Raw genomic sequence first — 22,019 nt, 5'->3', positions numbered from 1 at the left:
TAGAGACTGAAGGTTCAAAAAATTTGTAACAAAATGCTGCAGATCCTAGATGACTTGGACTAGACTATGGTCTCAAACTCCACGCGAGTGCGTACTCAGAGACTGATTTTGATTACCTAGTCGTAGGTCACAAGGTGATTCTGTGGCAAATATTATCTTCTGCTATTCATTCACCTCCTCCACTCATCACACAGACCCATTTACCATTTTCCACAGACCATTTTCCACTTGCACCTCAATTATCCAATAAAGGTTGTCATTTATATCCAAACATTTAAAAATTACTTTTTGTCTTCTGTACATTACAAATGCTGTGCTGAACAAAATGATGTTAGCTTTATGTCACAAAYTCTTATCAGGATCTAGATTTGTTTCCTCTAACTGACATTACTGTCTGAATTCAAAGATGAGCACTGCTAATCAGAGCTTGGCTTTTTACATTTTCCCCCCTCTTTCTCAGAGAAACAACACACATCAGTAGAGCTGTTTGATCCACTTCAGAAGCAGGTGTTTCTTGGAAGTAAAGAAAAGAATCTGAAGGCTCCTCTTCTTTTCCTGTTCCAGTATACTTCAGGTCAGGTTGTGCTGACATAAACTTATAATTGAGTCAACATCCAGCACCAGATACTGAATTCAGAGCGTGCATTCAAGATGTTGTTTAGCAGTTACTTGCACAGTTCATTGCTAAATATTGAGTGTGTGTTTGTTCTACACATACACGAGAGCTGAACATGTTAAAAATGTAGTACTTTGAATGTTTATCAACAACTATCCCTAAAATTTTCCAAGCAATGAGTAGAATGAGCTTTACCACTTCCAAAAAGTCAATGGGAATCATGCAGTTAAAACAATGCAAACTCTATAGACTGCTGTGCAAAAGTAGCCATATACTCTATTCATCGGTAATTCAGGAAAATTATAAAGGCCCTTCTGCAATAAAGCATGGTTTTCTCAACATTAATCCTCTACAGCTATTGATAGTCACTTACAACAACACTTCTAAGCACTTAAACAAATAAAATCACCAGCGTCCCATAAAACTGACACAACTGCTGTGTTAGTAAGCTTTGGAAACACAAATCCTCTGACAACATATTTTGTAGCAAACAGGCAGACAGGACTTTGACAGATCAGCTACGGTCCTGCTACAAGACAATAATGAAATTATGGTCCATTAAACATCTCAAGGGCATTTGTGCCAAAGTGAGTGAGATAACCATTAGCGCACATGATCTAAAGCCTTTTCCAGGGATTGAAGAATGCAGGTTGGAAAGCTCCAAAATTGTAGCCATGTGAAAGTATTGCACCAGTGTATCCCATCAGTGCAGTCCAGGGGAAAAAACACTCATCTCACAAATGATTCCTAGCATTTCTCAGGTCAAAAGCACCACATTAGAGGGAGAAATTTAATTTTTGCTATTAAAAAAAGACACCATATTTATTCATTCCAAAATCAAGCACAAAACATTTCCTTTGATTTTACCTATTCTGGGATTTTCTGTGAAAGCGTGACTCTTTCTTCTGCCTTCTGGTCACAGGGGGGGCAGGGGTGGACGGGAGGGGGGGAGGAGCAGCAGGCGTAGGAGACAGAGGTAGGCCATTGCTTGTTTTACTTTTGTGATTTTTGTCAGCTTCATATTCAAAGGTGCGTTTGGGCTTGGGGACAGGATTCACTGCTGTGTTAGCTGGGCTTTCAAGGAGCAGTTTAGGGCCAGCCAAGTTTGCAGTAACCCCTTGTTTCATCTTACTGTTTTTTTCAGCCTCCGTAGGTGTTTCTGGATCACTCCCCAAAATAACATTCCCTCCTTTGCTATCACTTAGGTTTTCACTCAGTCCCTCCACAGTACTCAGAGTTAGCGACTTTTTCCTCCCTTTGTCAACACTGTAACAGCTACTCGGTAACTGGGGGAGGCCTCTGCCAGGTTGCTCTTTTAGTGCCTGCTCAATCTTCTGTATTCTGTTGAGCACAGCAGAGGACTCTTTCCTCATGTGGCTCTTGAGGAAAGCAGCAGAAGGAGGCTCGCTCCTGCCTGGTCTCTTTTCCAACCGATGGCAGGAATCTCTGTCCAGCAGTTCCTCCTCCTCCGTTTCCGGGTAAGAACACTCGGAAAACGTTCGGCTCATTCTTCTGAACCCTTTGAAATCAAACGTCTTCTCGCTGCACGGAGAGGTCAGCACGCTAGGGCAGCTCTCACTGCCCGACCTCTCCCCAGCATCCCTCTTGTCCACACACGTGCTCATCCTGGGAGAAGGCTCCCGGCGGCACTCCCATTCTGTGATCTTCTGCCTGATGTCCAGTGCCTGCGAGCGGACGCTCGCCCGGCTGAGGGAGAGGTTCCTCAAGTTTGCAGCAGTGCCCAAGGACAGAGTGCTCCGGGCGAGTGGATGGCTCCCTATCGCGTCCCCATCCTGAGCCTCCTTAGGGTTCTCCTTGTGGTCCTCTGCCTTGAACACAGACAACCTTTTATCCAAAGCGCCCACGCTGATGGATTTGAGAGGGTGGCTTGGAGAGTCAGTGTCCGAGGGGCTTGTGGAGGTGCTTCGCAAGGTAGACGCTCGGCTGCTCCAGTCCTTGAGGCGTAGTCTGGAGTTGGAGACTTTGGTGAGCCGAGAAGAGCAGCAAGAGTCCTCGCTGTCACTGAGGGGGTAGGCTGGGCTTCTTGGCGGGGACAAAAGAGCTGGTGGAGAGACTGACTGACACCTAGAAGCAGAAAGAAATAAAAAATCAAGTCCTTGGGAAAAACTGGAGTTACGAGCCACATTTCTTCTTGCAGGTAAAGTAGAGGATGTCTGCACATCAGGCAACTACCCCAAAGCAACACCAAGGAGTCACCAAACACCACTGAGCCACAGAGTTGGGGGACCAGCAATTAACCAAGGATGAGCAAAGCATTCAGCACTCACAAAGCCAGTTTTTTCATCTCTTTTTACCTCTTTTTCATCTACCACACATACCAGAATAACTCCCTGGCCTCCAAGAATAAGGACTTCCTCTGCAGGAAAAGGGCATTTTCAGGGAGAAGATTCCTGCTGAAGCAAAAATTGGAAAGGCTGACCAACAAGGAAGACAGTTTATTCATTAGTTGCAGTGAGCAAACCAATTTAAAAAGATGCAAGTTTTTAATTCATAAAATCTGAATCAAAGTATCTCCATGGCCAGCAGCTGTGGTATTTTAGCCACAGCATTTCAAATCCCTGATGTATACAGTAAATTTAAAAAATGGAAAAAGGAAGACCTGTTTTGTCTTTGGTCTGATGTTGTGGCCAACAGATTAAATTCTCCTTATCAAGGAGAAGAGAAATAATTTCTTATCAAAAGAATATTACAGACTGAAAAAACATGTTAATCTTCCCACAGTACACATTGAAGAACACAAACTATACCGAAAGGTCTCAATGTTACCTTGGAAAAAAACCCTTAGAATACATTTTTGCCATGGTTTGCAAAATTAGCCACTGATCCTGGGGTTTTGTACACTGTTACAAAGACTTTAAAAACAAAAAGATAAAAGGAAATTAAGCAATACATTAATCAGTGATGAGCCAGCAATAAGAAAATTAAGCCAAAACCACGTCAAAAAGAAGGTTTTTACTGTTCTGCCACAATACACACGTACAAAACATAGCAGAAGTACTAATGACTCCTTTAACATTTTGCCCTAGAAACCCTTCTGTTTCAAACAGTAAGGAAAGAAGAGGAAAGATCAAAAATAATGCCTTGCATATGCCATTAAGTTTGTGTTCTATAAGGCATGTGGACAACCAGTTGAGGGTTTGGGGTTTTTTTTAACTGTCCTATAATCATAAAATCCAAATGGAAGAACTACTTAACCAAAAGAAATCCTGGGAGCATATATCTCAGTTATAGCAAAGGCAAGAAGAGATTCTGAACTCCTCTACAGCTTTCACCCCTAACCACCAGCCAAGCCTTACAAGCACAGGGGCTAAGTTCTTTGCAGTGATGTGAAAGTACAAAGCACTGAGGGAATTTCTGCAAAACTTACTTTGAGACAGGACATTTTTCCTCCCCTTCAAACCCCAAAACAAATTATTAGATTTCCTCCAAATTTCCTAAAGTTGACACTTTGCAAGCAAATCTCAGAAGTTTTATGGGAGAGAAAAGCTCTGGTCAGAAAAGAACAAAAATCGAATTATCACAAAAGTGAACTTATCTCTTTTTCAGAGTCCTGTGACAAATCGAGCCTCTCTTGCATAGAAGTTGCACTTCTTGGTGAGTGCTGTTTCTTCATCATTTTGAAAAATAAATGTGTCCATAGGAAAAGATAGATCTCATGCCAAAGACAATGGCAAATAGTTCACCAACAGCTACTTAAAGCTCAGTGAAAACTTGTCTTCATTTCAGGACAGAGGATGCATGCCAAAATACACTCAATTCATCTTGAGTCCTAGAAGTTAAATTCCCTGCTATTCTACACAGTTTTAGCCAGGTGTCTTAAACAGGAAATCTCCAAAGATCAAAAACAGGTAACAGGTGATGAATATTTTTGGCTGGTTGTCTCAGCACGAAGTTAGTGAATTATCTAGAATGACCCTGGCCTACCTACCTCAGCAGCTCCTGAAGATGCATCTTAAATCAGTCTCCACAGACTTGGAGGGGTGCTTGCCCCAATCCTTCATTATTACCTTCCGCCCCTTATTGATCTCTTCAGTTTAATACTACAAAGTCCTCAAATTTATGTTATCCTTAACACTCACTCCATTAGCTTAGACTTGAGATCGCAGTCTCCAAATTTCTGTATGTCATTTAGGCCTGTTCTAGAGCTACACTAACACTYCTCTGAATGAAGCAAGTATAACTTGGTTGAAATGTATTTTACATATAAAGACCACACTGCTGCCTCTGAAGTCGCTTGCTAGCTAAATGCACTGTCAGGACTCAGCAAAAGGGTAGAGACAGGCCCTGCAAAGAGGCCATGTGGAATTCTTTAGCATATGGAGCACACATTAAAACATTTTTTCTTCCCTCTCCAGAATGGAAAAACTGACATCCAAATTAATGAGGCCCTTTTCAATTAAAAGAATGTGTTAGATCCCAAATGATAATCTATACTGACAATAGCAAGAACAAATTACAAGATTACTGGGGTCTAGTTAGTAATGGGACAGCAGAGGTGCAAGATCCTGCTGGCAATCCTCTCTCTGCCTTTGACTCACTATATAGTAGAAAATATTGTAAGCATTTCTTTCACTTTACTTCATCTGGGAAGCTGCGATCATCTCCACTCCACTTACTGTATGATGTGCAAAGTCATCTTCCTATCATTATTAATAGTGTTTCTGCCTTATATTGTGGCACATAGATGTCAATCAGACCAGGAGTCCAATCTGCTGGGTATCACAGAAATATGTATGTGACAATTGCTACAAAGAGCATACAACCCAGTGGGAAAAATACTTGAATCTAAGAACATGTAGATTCTCCAAGGAGAGAAAGGCCTTTCTTCTAAGATATAGTTTATTAACTACTCCAGGATAGTCTACCTAAACATAACACATTAATCATTTCACTATGCAAGTCAACAGTCTCGTGAAGAAGACAAATTATTTCAGCCCTGTTTTAGTATAAGGTAAATAAGGCATAGCTCACAATTATTGGATTGACACTTCTAGGCTCTGTCTTATATTTGATCCACCAGGCCAACTTCTCTGCAGGATTAATGTAGACTGTATCAATCTGCCTGATACTACTGCTTATAAATTCTACCATGTCTTGTTCATGTTCAGGTGTTGCAGAGTTTGCTGTTTTGACTGTTGAACTTTAGTTTCTCTACTACAAAATTTTAATTAAAAAGGCAATTTAAAAAATCAGGAAGAACACTCACAAGCACCTTGCACAGAATATCTGGATCGCCTGCAATAGCAAATGTTAAGTTAGACTGCACATAGGGCCCTTGAAAGGGACCAGCTACTCCTCTGAGAACTGGTGGAACGCTAACCCCCAGCTGCACTTGCTGATCCAATATTGTTTCCGATTGAACACCACTGCAGTTTTCATTCATAATATTTACGTTCCTGATAGAAATAGTCCCTCATCAGTTTACACTCTAAAGAACTTCTTTTCAGTTGTTTTCAGTGTCAGGAAAAGGTTTGTTGACTCATCAGGAGAGGAGGAAAGAAGTGAAAGCATGATGTGCATGACTTGCAGAAGTTGCACAATGTGTCTCCTTAGAAGTTCGAGCCATTCTTTTAAATCCCAGGTTCCTGGTAAGCGAACTGCACTTACAGCTTGATCTTGAACCCCCTGAAGTCAATTACAAAACTGCCACTCGCTTCGCCTGTACAAGACTGGACCTGCAGAACAAAAGGCCCTTTGGAGGCGTATGCCATGAAGTACTTGTGACACCGCCATTCAGAAAGTTTCTGCCTTACACTGAGTCATACTGTAATCTTAAGTAATCCAGTTAGAAGCTACAGGACCAATTCAGCAAGCAAGAGAGGCAAAACTGTGTGCATATGGCTTCAGGMACGCATTCTCCAATGGACAGTGGCAAGTAGCAGAATCAAAAAATAGTCCAAAAGCTGAACAATGGATAAGATGGTTCTTCCCCAAGAAACCCACTTCCATTAGAAGAATAGTCTCTTGAAGGCTCTATAGTTCTGCAGTCTTTAAGACTAGTATTATTGGACAGACAACATAATGAAATAACTTGTAATCTTTTTGTAAAGCAAAATGTTTTTATTGAAGTTTTCTACATATAGAATGATACATGCAGCACCTTACAAAGCGTATCATTACACACCTTCAAAATATTAGGTATACACAGCATAAACAAAATTATGGAATCAAATTCAGACTTCTTAACAAGTTCACTTGAAGAGAACCTTCTTTCTAGTCAGTGACATTACTTTGAGACTATCGGCATTTCACAAAACAAATTGAAACGAGTTGCTCTGATTCCGTATTTGATGAGAATATTGTTCCAGTGCTCAGACTCAGGCTCAGGCTCTCCAGTCACTGAGCAGGCAGAGCACACTACAGTCTCAGTGTAGCCCCACAGAGCGGGAGCAGCCCAGAAATCATGCAGCCCACAGAAGGGCTCGTGAGCAGGTCACAGACTGCCTGCGACTGCCTACCTGCCTACCCGCCGGGGTTCGCTGTTGCACAGTAATGGGAGCAGACAGAATCGGAGAGGTTGTTTCCAATCCTCTAGACTGTGCTTAGCTTTACTGCTGTGAGTTGTGACCTGAGAAATCACCAGGAGTGCCCACAATAAGAAAAAAATAGTAATTTTAGTGACTCCCTGTAGGACTTGGAAATATAGATATAATCAAGCTTTAAAGTTTGATTCATTCTCTCCTCTCCAGTTCCTCTTTTTCTCAGCAAAACGCAGAAAAAAACTTTCAATTTACAAAAAGTGTAATTTTCCAGACCAGCTCTCAAATAAAGATATGGCTTCCACGCACCAATGTATGTATTCATATCATCAAAGCCTAGTATCATCATGAAGCCCAGTATCAACAGCCATCTCCTTTTACCTGTACCAAATGAACATCTGTGGATAACAGTGAAGATGCATCTCATTTACAGCAAAAAGAGAACAGGATCACTTGCCACACTGCCTTGAGATAATTCGCACCCTACTCCTGACAAAGCAGAATATAAGAAAATTGAATTCCTGTCACCTTTGTGAGGCCCACAGCAAGGCTGCCTTGCACTAAAAATCTATGACTCCACACACCTGGCTGTGTGGAAAGGAGGCAGTATTCAATCCTTGGAGAAGACTCTGAAAGCAGGCAATTCAAAATGAGTTATACAAATTGAGCTATACCTGGTTCACAGCTCCTGTATGCTTCCGTTGCCAAATATCACCTCCAGAATGGAGGAGAAACGAGTGGCAGACTGAGCGCTGGCTTTACAACTGCCGCAACTTCGTTAGATATCCTTCAACAACAGGAGGTAGCCAGAAGGGTGGCCAAAGAGCTGGCTTTATACTTCTTTTGGATGTCAGAATAAGGTGGATAATAAGACCTTGCATTTATTGAAGAGCTTGCAACCACAGTCCACAAGTGTTTTATAAACATGAATGAATCAATATCAAGTTGTATTTCAGATTGGGGATTAAATTTGACTGGAGGATGGTCAAGTGACTTGTCTTGGACAGAAGAGTTACACTACTCCTAGCTCCCACCTCGGCGCTAGGTAGTACAGACTCCACAGCACCGCTCGAGCTCTCCTCGAGCATCAGAAATGACTCCACAGAGCATCTCRTGCTGAAGAAAGACACGTTGCGAGAAGCTGCTCAGCGTTCTTTCAGTTTTGTAAATCCCATCTACCTTGCTTAAACCAACACTTCCAGAATAATAAGACAGTTTTTGGCTCTCACTAATCAAGGGAATTCCCCATTTCAACATGCTCAATCCCTTGGGAGCACATTTTACTGAAAAAAAATGAGGAACGTGATGACAGAAAGGTACTGGGTCTTTCCAGGCTCCTGTTGACAAGATCCCATCCTTTAACACTGATGTTTGGTGAGCTCACATGAAGTCACACAGTGCTGTTTTCATTCCTCAGGACTTTTGCTCTGTTTGCTAGGAAAATAGGGATTTCTTAGTATTTTATTTAGTTTTGTGCTTATCCCTGTTTTTTCTCAGAGCATTGTGCCATTTTCTCAAGACAACCTAACCTGTTTCAGAATAACAATAATAAAATCAGAACCAACTGTGACCTAAACAAGTTAGTCTGTTTACTCAGAAAACTAGAGACTTATCATTACTCTATCCAATATTTATAGAGATCTGGAAAAAAAAAGCTATAGAAACTTCTCCTTTCAGGAGCTGCAAAATTCACTGAATTAAAATAAACATTTGGTTTTCCCAATAATTGAGTATAAAGAATATTTCTCAAGAAAGATTTGAAGATATGCATTTTCATTCATTAAACTGCTTATAATATCCATCTTCAGCTGGATCCTAGGATGATGCAAATCAACCAAGTTCTAATAAGGTCACTAAAGCCACACTAATTCCACGTAATTGTGGATCAAACTCTAAAATTTCTTCTGGAAATTTGTAAGATAAAATGTTAAGAAATCCTCAGTTATTACAGAATCACAGAATCACAGAATCGCTGAGGTTGGAAGGGACCTCTGGAGATCATCTAGTCCAACCCCCCTGCTCAAGCAGGGTCACCTAGAGCACATTGCACAGGATTGCATCCAGGCGCGTTTTGAATATCTCCAGAGAAGGAGACTCCACAACCTCTCGGGGCAACCTGTTCCAGTGCTCTGTCACCCTCACCGTGAAAAAGTATTTCCTCATGTTCAGATGGAATTGTCTGTGTTTCAGTTTGTGCCCGTTGCCTCGCATCCTGTTGCTCGGCACCATTGAAAAGAGTCTGGTCCCATCCTCTCGACACCCTCCCTTCAGATACTTGTACACGTTGATAAGATCTCCTCTCAGCCTTCTCTTCTCCAGGCTAAACAGGCCCAGCTCTCTCAGTCTTTCCTCATAAGAGAGATGCTCCAGTCCCCTCATCATCTTTGTGGCCCTTCGCTGGACTTGCTCCAGTAGTGCCACATCCCTCTTGTACTGGGGAGCCCAGAACTGGACGCAGTACTCCAGGTGTGGCCTCACCAGGGCTGAGGAGAGGGGGAGAATCACCTCTCTCGACCTGCTGGCAACACTCTTCCTGATGCACCCCAGGATACCATTGGCCTTCTTGGCCACAAGGGCACATTGCTGCCTCATGCTTAACTTGGTGTCCACCAGCACTCCCAGGTCCTTCTCAGCAGAGCTGCTTTCCAGCAGGTCAACCCCCAACCTGGACTGGTGCCTGGGGTTATTCCTCCCTAGGTGCAGGACCCTGCACTTGCCTTTGTTGAACTTCATGAGGTTCCTCTCCGCCCACCTCTCCAGCCTCTCCAGGTCTCTCTGAATGGCAGCACAGCCCTCTGGTGTATCTGCYACTCCTCCCAGTTTTGTATCGTCAGCAAACTTGCTGAGGGTGCACTCTGTGCCTTCATCCAGGTCATTGATGAAGAAGTTGAACAAGACTGGWCCCAGGACTGACCCCTGGGGGACACCGCTAGCTACAGGCCTCCAACTAGACTCTGTGCCACTGATCACAACTCTCTGAGCTCTGCCGTTCAGCCAGKTCTCAATCCACCTCACTGTCCACTCATCTARCCCACACTTCCTGAGCTTGTCTATGAGGATGYTATGGGAGACAGTGTCAAAAGCCTTGCTGAAGTCTAGGTAGACAACATCCACTGCTCTCCCCTCATCTACCCAGCCAGTCATTCCATCATAGAAGGCTATCAGATTGGTTAGGCATGATTTCCCCTTGGTGAAGCCATGCTGACTACTCCTGATCACCTTCTTTTCCTCCACATGCTTGGAGATGGCCTCCAGGATGAGCTGCTCCATCACTTTTCCAGGGATGCAGGTGAGGCTGACTGGCCTGTAGTTCCCTGGGTCCTCCTTCTTGCCCTTTTTGAAGACTGGGGTGACAYTGGCTTTCTTCCAGTCCTCAGGCACCTCTCCTGTTCTCCATGACCTTTCAAAGATGATGGAGAGTGGCTTAGCAATGACATCTGCCAGCTCCCTCAGCACTCGTGGGTGCATCCCATCAGGGCCCATGGATTTGTGGGTGTCAAGTCTGCTTAAATGATCTGAAATAAGAAATTCTCTCCAAATTAAAAAATGGCACTTGCGTTTTTGCATTCAGATTATAAATAGATTATATTATGGGTCAGATCTGATTTCTAACTATAACTGAGTATATAAGAACAAAAATGAGTATGCACATCTTTTGAACTGAGCAAGAGGCTCACCTCTTGCTCGTGTTCATGTGAAAGCAGAGCCTTTTATAGTCAGACTGTAACAGAGCAGTTCAGCAGCACAGCAAAGCCCCTTGATTTAGGACCAGCTCCTACAGGCTCTCAGTAAGCATGAGGGTGAATATTGCAACCCATCCTTCACAGAGTAATTTAAATTGACAGTGAACCACACTATTAATCTGCTAACTAGAACCAAATTTACTATGCACGTTTTGATGTTCTGCTACTGAGAACGGATTTAATGGTTTGATATGTTATGAATTTCCATAAAACTTCTACCTAATTTGATAATGTCAGCAGAGAAGAGAAAATGCATAGAGAACAACAAAAACTYAACCTAGAGCCAGTGTTTTCATATCACTGCTACTTTTTCCTGTACAAAACAAGACCCTCTGAAAAGGTTCAATACCGGCAGCTCCAGGTAGCTGGTACAGCCTCCCACTGCTGTAAGGCACGATTGCCAGGAAATAGTCCAGCAGACAAACAGAAAATCGCTCTCCTTCCTCTGTCAGAAACAGGCTTGTGAAAGCTCACACTACTAATCAATATTTTTACACAGATAAGAACTGAAAGAACTACTGCACTACAACAATCTGCAGTACAAGAGTCAGGCCTCTTCAGGTACAAAGAAGCAGCGGAGTAATTCAGAGAAGACCACAAGACAGTAATGACTGAGCAATGCGGAGGGACACTTTCCAGTGATTTCTTTTTCCTCTACCTATAAAAGAACTAGGAATAATTTCCTCTGCACTTTTCTCCAAGGAGCTATTGGAAGTCCAATTTCAACTGTCAAACACTACCAGCAAGTGGTTTGGTTGCATTTTGAGATGAACGACAAGAGAAACCCATTAGACAGAGAAGCAAAGATTCAGCACCATTTGCTTGGGACACTGTGCCATTTCCTTTTGTTCTTCTGCCCCCACACAACGCCCTCACTGGCGAGTTCCCTCCTTTACTGCAAAGCACTAAGGGCGAATGCTCAGAGACAAACCCAGGCAGCTAGACTGGTCTGGCTGGGTTACTAGGYGGTTAGTGCAAGAGCCAAATGCACAACCATCACTAAAATGTGTAGCATGAAATACTCTGCTGCTTATCTGAGACAACCCAAGAGTAATCCACATACTGAYGATACTTTGAGTTTTAACATTTTCTTTTCAGGTACAAATGTTCAGCTAGGCTTGAACAACTTCCTTACATACTACATTAAAGAAGAATCTTTTGTTATGTTAATTGCTCGGGAAGTAGAAAAGGACTTTAAAATCAAGGTCATTGTTACTCCTTCTAACCAAGAATTACGGGAACATAAGATCAGACAAAGGGACCTCCTGGACCACTGAATCCAGACCAAATTTTGTTTGGCAGTAAGTCTTTCTATTGCAATATATTCTGCACTTTAGCAGATCATGCAGTCTATTGCAATTCTCTACATACAGGAGATAATTACAGATGATATTTAATTACCTTAAATCTAAATAAGAGCTTATGGTGAGTAAAGGAGATGAACTTTTCACATCTGATGCTGGACATACAGTAGTAAGGTGGTTTTCAAGCTGATTCAACTTGGTAGTGAAGCAAGAAGTAAAACCTGTCATATCTTGCCTCTCGCTCTGAAATAAAAGTGATATAAATGCCAACATAACCACTCTGCCACAAGACCCTTTATTATTTTTGAGCTCTTACCAGGAATATAGCTCAAAATTCCCAATAACTTGCATTCTGAAAAACTTCCTCTCCTTATTGTTGACTTTGGGATCATGACAGAAGAAAACAGAAGATACTTTCCAAACTAAAAAGTGAATTTGCATAATAAGACAACTTGAAATAGGTTCACTCTCAAGAAATTATGCTAGTGATGAAAAAGTCCCAGCACTTACGAAGAGTGAAGCAATAAAAATCAGTCAAAGTGTATGAATATGATGAAATGTTTAAAGATGGAACAAAACCAGAAACATAAATATTTTTCTGCATGTACTTCTGATAAAAAAAATTTTCAGAGCATTTTGATACTTGCCTTTTAAATAAAAATTGAGACCACATCAGACCTAGATACAAAATGATAGGCCACTAGGTCTGTGAAACAATAAAAAAGTTCAAGTTCTATGTGCCATTTTAAAAAGTTCTAGTTTCTGTGCTCCCAAGAAATACCAAGTTAATGAGAATGATCACGGGATGCGTTAGTGAGAGGAAGCTGTCATTAATTTCTACAAATAAAAAGCTCTTCAGAGTGCTGAATCTTGATAATCAGTTCATAAAGAGAAGTACATAGGAACTCAGCTGACTGTAGTTAAACTGTGGTTTTATGGCTTATAAATGAAGCGTCTGATGTACACCAGCCTAATTCAGGAGTTAATCCACTCAAGTAAATTATGTGAAATGGCAACTATGCTCTACTATTGTACAAAACCCTGCAAATAAGTCAAAGCTGATGAGTCAGATTCTAAATATTTGAATTAGACTGGATTTGTAAAGCAAAAGACAGCAAGAAAATCTGCCAATGACAGATACTATAAAATCAAATGTGATCAATCAATGTGTACTAGGTACATGTCTTTGCCAATAAATTTCTAAGGGTGAAGAAGATAACAGGAAATTGTGAAATTATCTAGACTGAGAGGGCTAGACTCCCTGCTGCTCTGGATTTATGGCAGTCTTCTCCTCTGTCACAAGGCAAACGCAGCACAGTTTTTAAACATTGCCATGTGTAAAGCTTTTTCACCCCCTCTGTACAGGTACAAATAACTACCTAAAACACAGGAATCAGGCACAGAAGATTAACTAGTCTGCATTGTACCTTGCCTCACAAAGCTCAGCAGCTGACTGCACATGGAAAAAATCAAAAGCAGGAACTGAAACATTAGAGACAGCCATTCTCTCTTTTCTACTGAAGTACAGCACTGGTTTCATAGGACCAACCCTCATTTCCTCCTCAAAGAAATATTATGCATCAAAACTGAAAAATGGAAGCCTCCCTCACAGTTACTCTTTTCCTATGACATATTCTGACTAATAATTTATGCAATAGAAATTTCCAGTGTTATGTCTCCACTTTGTCTTATTTTTTATGAGGATCTGAAAATTGTTCAGAGTGATTTAGTCTCACCTGCCTTTCTTAAGATCTTAGGTTTTTCCTTAGAGGGAGGGTGGGAACACTGCAAACGATAGCATTTTCTTATATCAGGCAGAATGCACAAGCACCAATTTGTTTGTTTAAGAACCACCAGTCCTTGAAACTTGCTCTTTAACAGCATGTTTAAACATGATTGTTCAAAATCCCAATGGGTATGGATGCTCTCAGCTTTGCTTTTTCAAAGCACAAGTAATTTTCCAGCATTGTTTATCTTTCCCGGAATCTCAAAATAATAAACTCTTTGGAACCAATCCTGTTAGAGCTTCACAAGTATCCTAAACTTATACGCACACAGTTTGGAATGGGTTATAACATGATTTTATAAACTGTGACATTTAGTTTTTAACTCCTCATCTGAGGCAATTCTGGGTTCAGGAACCTCTAAGTCTGGAATTGGAAAAGCTGTTGTAAAATAGGTTCATTCCTTTTCTGCTGTCACAAGTCAGAAAATATTATGAGGTCACAGTACACTTTATTGAAATATTCTATAGGCAAAGGGAAAAAGAACTGAACTGGAAGCCAGAAAATCATGAGTCCTGACTGTACACTAATACAGAATACTGCCAAGCCTTCTCTGCTTTACATGTAAATTAACTTTTAGGCCACACAAAACCTCATCAAATAGACTTAGGAATAAATATGTAAAGGAGACAGAAAAAAAATGGGAATCTAGGACACCATCCCCTATTTTTAAGAATCATTCTAAATCTCATCCACTCAAACAAGCTGCTTTCAGAATAAATGCATCTGCTATTTGCCTTTCCTACCTGTATACACAAGGATGCATTATCCTTCCAGACCCACCAGTCTAGCTCTGGTCCTCAGCTTCTATTGCTGTAGATGTCAGGTAACTTATCAGTCAGCAGGTGTCAAACTCCTCTTTAGTGGCTGTTTTATCTATAGGTTAAGGTACTTCATTACCCCAAGGAGCAGAATACTAGAGATAGCTGAGACTGGAAGTGCTGTCAACGTCCAGTGAGGTCTTTCTGCATAAATTTGCTTTTTTCCATTTTATTTTTTCAAAAACTAGATTATTTATTTAACACAGTGAGAAAGCATCCTAAAAGCGCAGGTTATAAAACTGAAAACTGTTATCCATCTGTCTGTTACGAAACAGGCATTCTTAATTTCTGTCTTCATTTCAGCTACTAATATCACAATCCAGCAACTTTGAAGCCTGAGACACTTGGACCCAGCAAGAAAATAAAATATGTCACAACAGGATAACACCAAAGTGATTTAAAAGATCTGAAAATATCTGTGCTGCTTCTGCAGTTACTGCACTGCACGGAGGAAAAAAAATTCCTGCACAAGGGAAGCTCCTGCATTATTCGTCTCCAAATGCAGGACAAGCTCAACATCAGCCTCGCCTGAAGGCGGTCTGTCTGACCCCAGGCACTTGGAATCCAGCCATCGTGACAGCAGTTCCCATTTAATTTGGGCTCTGTGGGGCAAGGGAAAAGGAGGAGTAATTCTGATCTCAAACTTTGTCTTAAGAGTGTTTAGACCTCTGAGTGGTCTCGCATCTGATCACTTGCTGAGTGCCATCCTTTCATCAAGGCAACCAAAGCAACTCCAATCAACTTTGTGCAAACTTCCCCTGTGTAAGCAAAACTGCTGAAACAGTGGCATAATGTAAACACACACTAGATTATATGACTCTAAGAAAGCTTTTTTGTCCTCAAAATGGCACTTTTTATACATCTGTTTCTATTATAATTAAAGATGAAGCAGTCTGGCAGCTTTTTGTTTGTTAGCATATTACTCTTACAGTGATACGACTAAACGAATACACTCTTGTTCTTCATCTTTAGCTTAGTTTCACAAGTTTGAGCCTCTGTCCTTTGTCCCTCAGCAGTCAGAAGAGACGGTTTCTATCTGGCTAGAGCTCTGAAGGTCCATGTGCCTAAAACTTTGACCATTTTTTCCAACCGTATCAAGTAATACAATAAAAGATATTACCTCCCTCTGCAAACTTCCCTGTCACTTAGTTATGAGACCAAGCCCAGACAATTCTCTCTCTCTCTCACCCATATATTTGCATTCATTGCAACCTTTGAAAATGGCCAAAATAGTTTTCCTAACAAAATTTACACATTTATTTTTTAAAAAGATCACCACCACCAAGATTCATAACAGACTGAGTAATGGGGAACACTAGTCATTATCCATTAGAAAACCTGGCTTTTCTGTAAACAACTACAAGAACAAAATTAGAAGCAGGATTTTTTTCAGTACCTGAAAAAGCAGAAAAGAGAAGCAGCAGCTGACAAGCGAAATATGACTAGTGGAGGTGCTGAAGCCAGGGAGAAGGAAGGGACCACATGAACACTTGCTGCGTTCTCAGACACCAGAAATAGGCGTGCAAGCGATATGCAAGACTTGGCATGTTGAGAGCAAAACTGCTTGGTCTGCCTTCTCCCACATGGCTAGTAGGGGGATACAGGCACAGAGCTGTGGCCCGGGCCAGCCGTGTGAGCTCAGAGTGAGGGCTCAGGCAGCATTTTGGAAGGTGCCATCCCTGCCGTGACTTACCATGCCTAACAAGGACATACATGTGCTGAACCAACATCCCTCTTAGACCCAGCTGGGCACATGCAACAGCCCACAGCTGCGCTGCGTAACGGACACAGATATAGTCCACATTTTACTGACGTTATGGCGAGAGGAGCAAAAGAACATAACTACAGGTAAAATAACATCAAATAAACCTTGAGAGTTTACCCTGTATGTGTCAATTGAGTATCTAACATGCCCCCTCTTTGGAGGCTATATTCTGCCTCTGGAGGAGGACAGATTGGAAGGATTACACCCTGGCCTCTCTTGTCATCGTCGCTTTATTTAGAGGCTCTGACCTTCTGGTACGCAAACCAGATTCCAGCTATGACGGATAAACGCGACCCTTGATACATTTTACAGTGTGCATAGACTTGTACAGATTAAGAAGAAATGGAATACTTCACTTGAATTTAAGAGGGAATTTTGTTTCAATTTCACTGATGGCCCTTTCTCATTCACTTTCTTCAAATATTTATGAATTAGAGTTTGATTTTCTTCTCACTTATGTCAGCACAAATCAAGAGTTACCAAAGAGAAGTTGCTGAAGATACAAACTGACGCAAAACTTGTTATCAGAGGATGATTTATGGCATTGAACTGGAGCAAATGAACACTTAGGAAAAGCACAGCTTCAGTCTAAATAACAGAATATTCACTGAAAAATAAATTATGTTACCATATCTGACTGTTAATTGTGTGCTTCGTCTGACATTGTTTCAAGAAGCCAGCAAAGCAAGGAAGTGTGTCATGCATAGCCTTAACCGGGTGTCATATGAAGCCTTTGCCAGCCAAGAGTTGTCGGGGGGGGGTTCAGTTGAACACAACTTTGAAAAATTCTGTGATCTGTTTATTCCCCATCTTTTGACAGGCAAACACAAACAAAAAAAAAAGAAGAAGAAAAAAGCCAACCTATGATTTGTGATGTCTGTTGCTATCACACTCATTTACATAACAGTCCAGTCAGGGCCAAATTTAACTTACCCCAAGGCTGCATCTGGCCCTAATTCACAAGTTCACTGGACATTAACAAAGCTCTGAGCAGCCAGGCTTCAAGCACTGAGCACACCAATATGCAAAAGCATGAGCTCAAGGGAAGCTCTCCAAAGCATTTGAGCTTGGCTCCTCTCTGCCCTTTACTGAGATTTTACCATAGATGTAAACAGGAGCAGACTTAGGTCAGGAAAAGGCACTCWTGATATCTTTCCTCACCATGATCAAGGGTAATGTAAAAGTATACATTACTCACCAAGCTGAAACGAGCCTCCTGGACCATTTTGCCACGACACCTACAAGAGCTGTGGGATCTCAAGCCTAAAGTTGGAATCAGGACAATATCTGGGGGATTCATATATCCTTTATAAATATTTCATTCTCACAGGGCCTTGGCTTCTTATAAAACTGTGGATTTAGTTTTACACTCTTCTGTTGGCCTATTAGGTTTTATAAGGAGCTGGCCAATATATCTTTATTCTTCATCTCTTCAGTGGGAATTTGCACATATTACGCTGCAGAGGATGAAAATGATGTGCTTCCACTGACATGGAACAGGAGCACTGCACAGTAATAAAGAACTGCAAGGCTACTTAATACACAGAGTATTAGAGCAACTAAAAGCAACTACACATTCTTTCTATCACTCACCCTTTCCTTTCAGGGCAAAGCCAAAGACAAACCATATGTCCCTACAGGAAGATACATGCATGGCATCAGGCAAAGCATCAAGAAAATGAAAATGATTTGGAACAAAAGAGGCAGCAACAGCATGTGTGTGTAAGGCAGCAAGCAAAAACAACTAGCAACATTGATAAGCCCATCACAGCTGTGAAAACATTTGCTCGCTAAAGACTACAAAAAGTAACAACAAACTCATCGCAGTAATCCATGGACTAATGTATATTTGGAGCAACAAGTTGGAAGTCCAGATTCTGACCCTACTTTACATCCCTCTGAGCCACAGAGAGTTTGACCCACAACACTGATTTCTTTCAAAAGCACAAACCTGTAAGACTTCTGCTATTTTCAATGGAAAAAAACTCAAGCTGTCTCTAATCCCAGGAAGTAAGTTCCTTAGAACACATTTAAAAAAACACAAGCAGGCATCAGAGCCAATACAACATAAAAATGTGTGCCAGCAGCACTGCGTTGGGTTCTGGGCTTCTGGCTCAACACGATTAGCCAACATTTAGAAAAGGACAGTCACTGTCAGCCAACAAATTCAGCCTAGGTATAAATAAGGATGGTATCTCTCTAGCGGACTAACACTTTCCTTACAATAAAACCAAATTTAACTCAATATGTCCAAAGCATGCACCCCAAGTATACAGGAATAAGGGTTGTCATTCCTCATACACAGCGGCATACTTCCAGGGGTGTATCTGGGGAGAAAGAGGGCAATGGCAGAATGCATGCAGAATACTTCTGCATAACTTAGAAATCACCTTCAAAAAGTAAGATTAAAAAAATATATACAGATTTTCATTGGATTACACAGGAAACATGCATTTGGTCATGCAGAGAAATTAGGTTTTGTCTGAGAGCAAGAGAGGCTGGGAGGGAAGGGCATAAATCAAGCTGTAGTCCCCAAAAGTCCCTTGTTTCTATACCTACACACAGCTGCAACCTCTGAAATTAAAGCTATTCCTATCACTACCTTTAGCGAGCAGAAAGCTGGTGTTAAGTTCCCGCATATGAGTAGTAACGCAATAATGAATATCAAGCATGCCTAACTACAAAATCGATTACAGGAAAGAACATTAAAGAAATCACTTCTGCAATATTTCCTGCTCCTTTTGCTTTTGCTTTATTTCTTTTCCTCCTCTCATGTCTCTGACAAGCATGCCGCTATTCATCACTGCAAGCACTTCATCAAACCGACTCCAAACTTACACAGAAATTCTTCTCTCCTGTAAAACTGAAGAATGAAAATGCAGGGATTCTACCTTCAGTCCCTCGTGCCTTGCTGTATCCTCGCCGCTTCCTGAAAACTTACTACCTTACTTCTCAAGCAACAAATGACATACGGTCTGACTGCGCTTGTCAAGCCTCTATCCCTTTGTATGCTTAAAGGGAGGAAACTAACATTAATGTTTAACAAGACTAACACTAACAAAGCCTTTCTCTGCAACCTGACGTGCTGATTTTGAAGGGACAGGTGTGTTAGAAATCTGGCAAGCCAAAAGTTTCCTGACAGTTGCCCAAGACTTGGAGAAAATCTGGGTTTTTTTTGTTTTTTTTTTTAATTGCAGGAAACAATAGTTTACAATTCATTCTTCAAACTTTGAACTGAGGCAATTTGGCTGTGCGTTACTAATGAAATTGTGCAAGCTGTATTAGTTACACCAAACCACAAACACACAGAAATATTGAACAAGCCTGACAGACTGAACACATATCTGGAAGTTCGCATGGATGACAGTACTGTCCAGAGAGAAAAGGGAGAGGTTAAAAATCCACATTAAAATGCCTTCCAGTCACTTCCAACAGTTTCAAAAGGACACAGCCTATCTGGCATCTCCCCTATTTGCCTGTGTTGACATGAACTGGTTTTCCAAACCAGCAGCAAATGAAGGGGGCAGAAGTTTCAAATGCGAGCGATCTGCTTCCCGTGTGCTGCACCGACGAGTCCTTGGTACGGCCTCACCTGCTGCAGAGAGGCACAGCTGCTTCCCTGCCCAGGGCCCTCTAGGCAGAAAGAAAAGGCGAGGTGGCTGGAGTTACCTAGGCTGGGATAACGTAAGAGGATTAACCAACACTTCCCATGCTTGAACACTGCCAGTACCACCTCATCCCATCCCACAGCGGTCCCGTGCATGAGCAATCCAGCTGCCTTCCAGAGTCCATCAGAAAAATCTTTCAAGATTTTCTGAGAAGAATTTGTAATACAAAGCATTTTATGCTACTGCCACCTGACTGGCTTCTGTTTTCAGGGTTGAAATACTAAGGAAATTACCCGAAAAAAGGCTCTAAGAAATTCTGATGCAAAATGGGCTTATACTATGAATCCAAAATACCATTTTCATTTATTAGCTGCTGTTAACCATTTGGCATAAAAGTATATTCATTGGATAGTCACAGTCATGTGGATGGCATACTCGAAGCTGCTTTGCTTTGCAATGCTAACATTCTCTTTCTAAATCGAAGGAGAGAAGAAAACAAATGAATCTTTTTCTCCAGGGTTTTTCTACAGCTTTTTCATGATAAAATATTAACACACATTAAAGCTCATCATTAATATAGCAATCATAAAATATTTCCTTTGTTTTTCTACTAACTCTTTTCTAGATTGCTCTTTTAGAATGCTTGATGAGCAACATTTGGGCACCCTGGACAAAATTCCTATATCTGCATGATAACAAACTCCTAAACATATTTAGTCTTCCCAAGTAAGCAGTCAGGTTGTCACAGGAGCTGATGTTGCCATTGACCTGAATGGAATTTTATGAATCAGCTCAACAAATTTAAAAAAAAAAAAAAAGGGGGCAGCAATACTTGGCTATTGGGAATATCTTACCTCTTACAATCGTTAYATTTAGCTGCGCTTTCAGTACAGAAGTTCATCCTACAAGATGCATGAACCAGCTGCACTGTGGTCAACAGCTTCAGTGGATGGATCTTTATTAAATTCGTTTGTGGTGCTCCCCTATTTTGAGGCCTAGTTTCACGGCCAGTTTTATACACTGGAGGTGACCAAAATGCAAAGAGTCTCACAGTGAATGATAGAATCATGATGAAAGTTTTGAAAAAGTCACATCTAATGCAAAAGATAAAGACGGATAACCCAGAAGTCCTGTATATAGCTAAAGCCTACACACCCACTCCTGCAAGTCCTTGGCTTTACGTGGACAGCGACACTGTGATAATGAGCTGCGTTGCTCTCGGACGGAGGGCCGAGCCTCAAGCCACCCGGGCTCTGTCCAAGACATCTCACTGGAACACTCCCTTGCTTTAAGTCTCCTAGGCAATATGGGCATTTTTTGCACATAAGCACTGTAATAATATGGACAGAGCCTAACTATGTATACTTCCATTAGCTCCTATTTTCCTACTTGCAAGAAAATACTTTGTTTCATTTGCTTTTAAAGGGCATTTGCTGTCAATATTCCTCAAGGGCCAATACAAGGGTGGCACTCAGTGTGGAGACTGAATCAAGCATTTGGCTAATGCCCAGTTACCATATACAATACGATCTGGTGAATAGTTATCCTACTATCTACAGGATAAACTCTGCGAAACAAATGTGAGAATGCTATGTCAATTCATTTCTTGTCAATTCATTCTCTTGACACAGGTGGTGGAGGAGCCAACAAGGAGAGGTGTGCTGCTGGACCTCGTACTAACAAACAAAGAAGGACTGGTGGAAGATGTGAAGGTCGGGGGCAGCCTTGGCTGCAGTGACCATGAGATGGTAGAGTTCAGGATCCTGCAAAGAGGAGGCAGGGCACTAAGCAGGATCGCAACCCTGGACTTCAGGAGAGCAAACTTTGTCCTCTTCAGGGACCTACTTGGAGGAATCCCATGGGTTAGGGCCCTAGAAG

General features: G+C 41.5%; 1 protein-coding gene across 2 annotated transcripts in view; it reads right to left on the bottom strand.

Moving 5' to 3' along the window:
* Nucleotides 1–22,019, bottom strand: part of ST5 (suppression of tumorigenicity 5) — a 111,870-nt gene that overhangs the window by 74,654 nt on the left and 15,197 nt on the right. For both annotated transcript variants that reach the window (XM_026070217.1, XM_026070225.1), the window contains exon 2: nucleotides 1,484–2,701. In XM_026070217.1, the coding sequence (XP_025926002.1) occupies nucleotides 1,484–2,701 (1,218 nt within the window). The remainder of the gene's footprint in view (nucleotides 1–1,483; nucleotides 2,702–22,019) is intronic.

The sequence above is a fragment of the Apteryx rowi genome, unplaced genomic scaffold (assembly GCF_003343035.1).
Source record: "Apteryx rowi isolate R43461 unplaced genomic scaffold, aptRow1 scaffold_107, whole genome shotgun sequence".
Lineage (NCBI taxonomy): Eukaryota > Metazoa > Chordata > Aves > Apterygiformes > Apterygidae > Apteryx > Apteryx rowi.
Note: the sequence above shows the minus strand (reverse complement) of the source record. Positions and strands in the feature narration are given on the sequence as shown.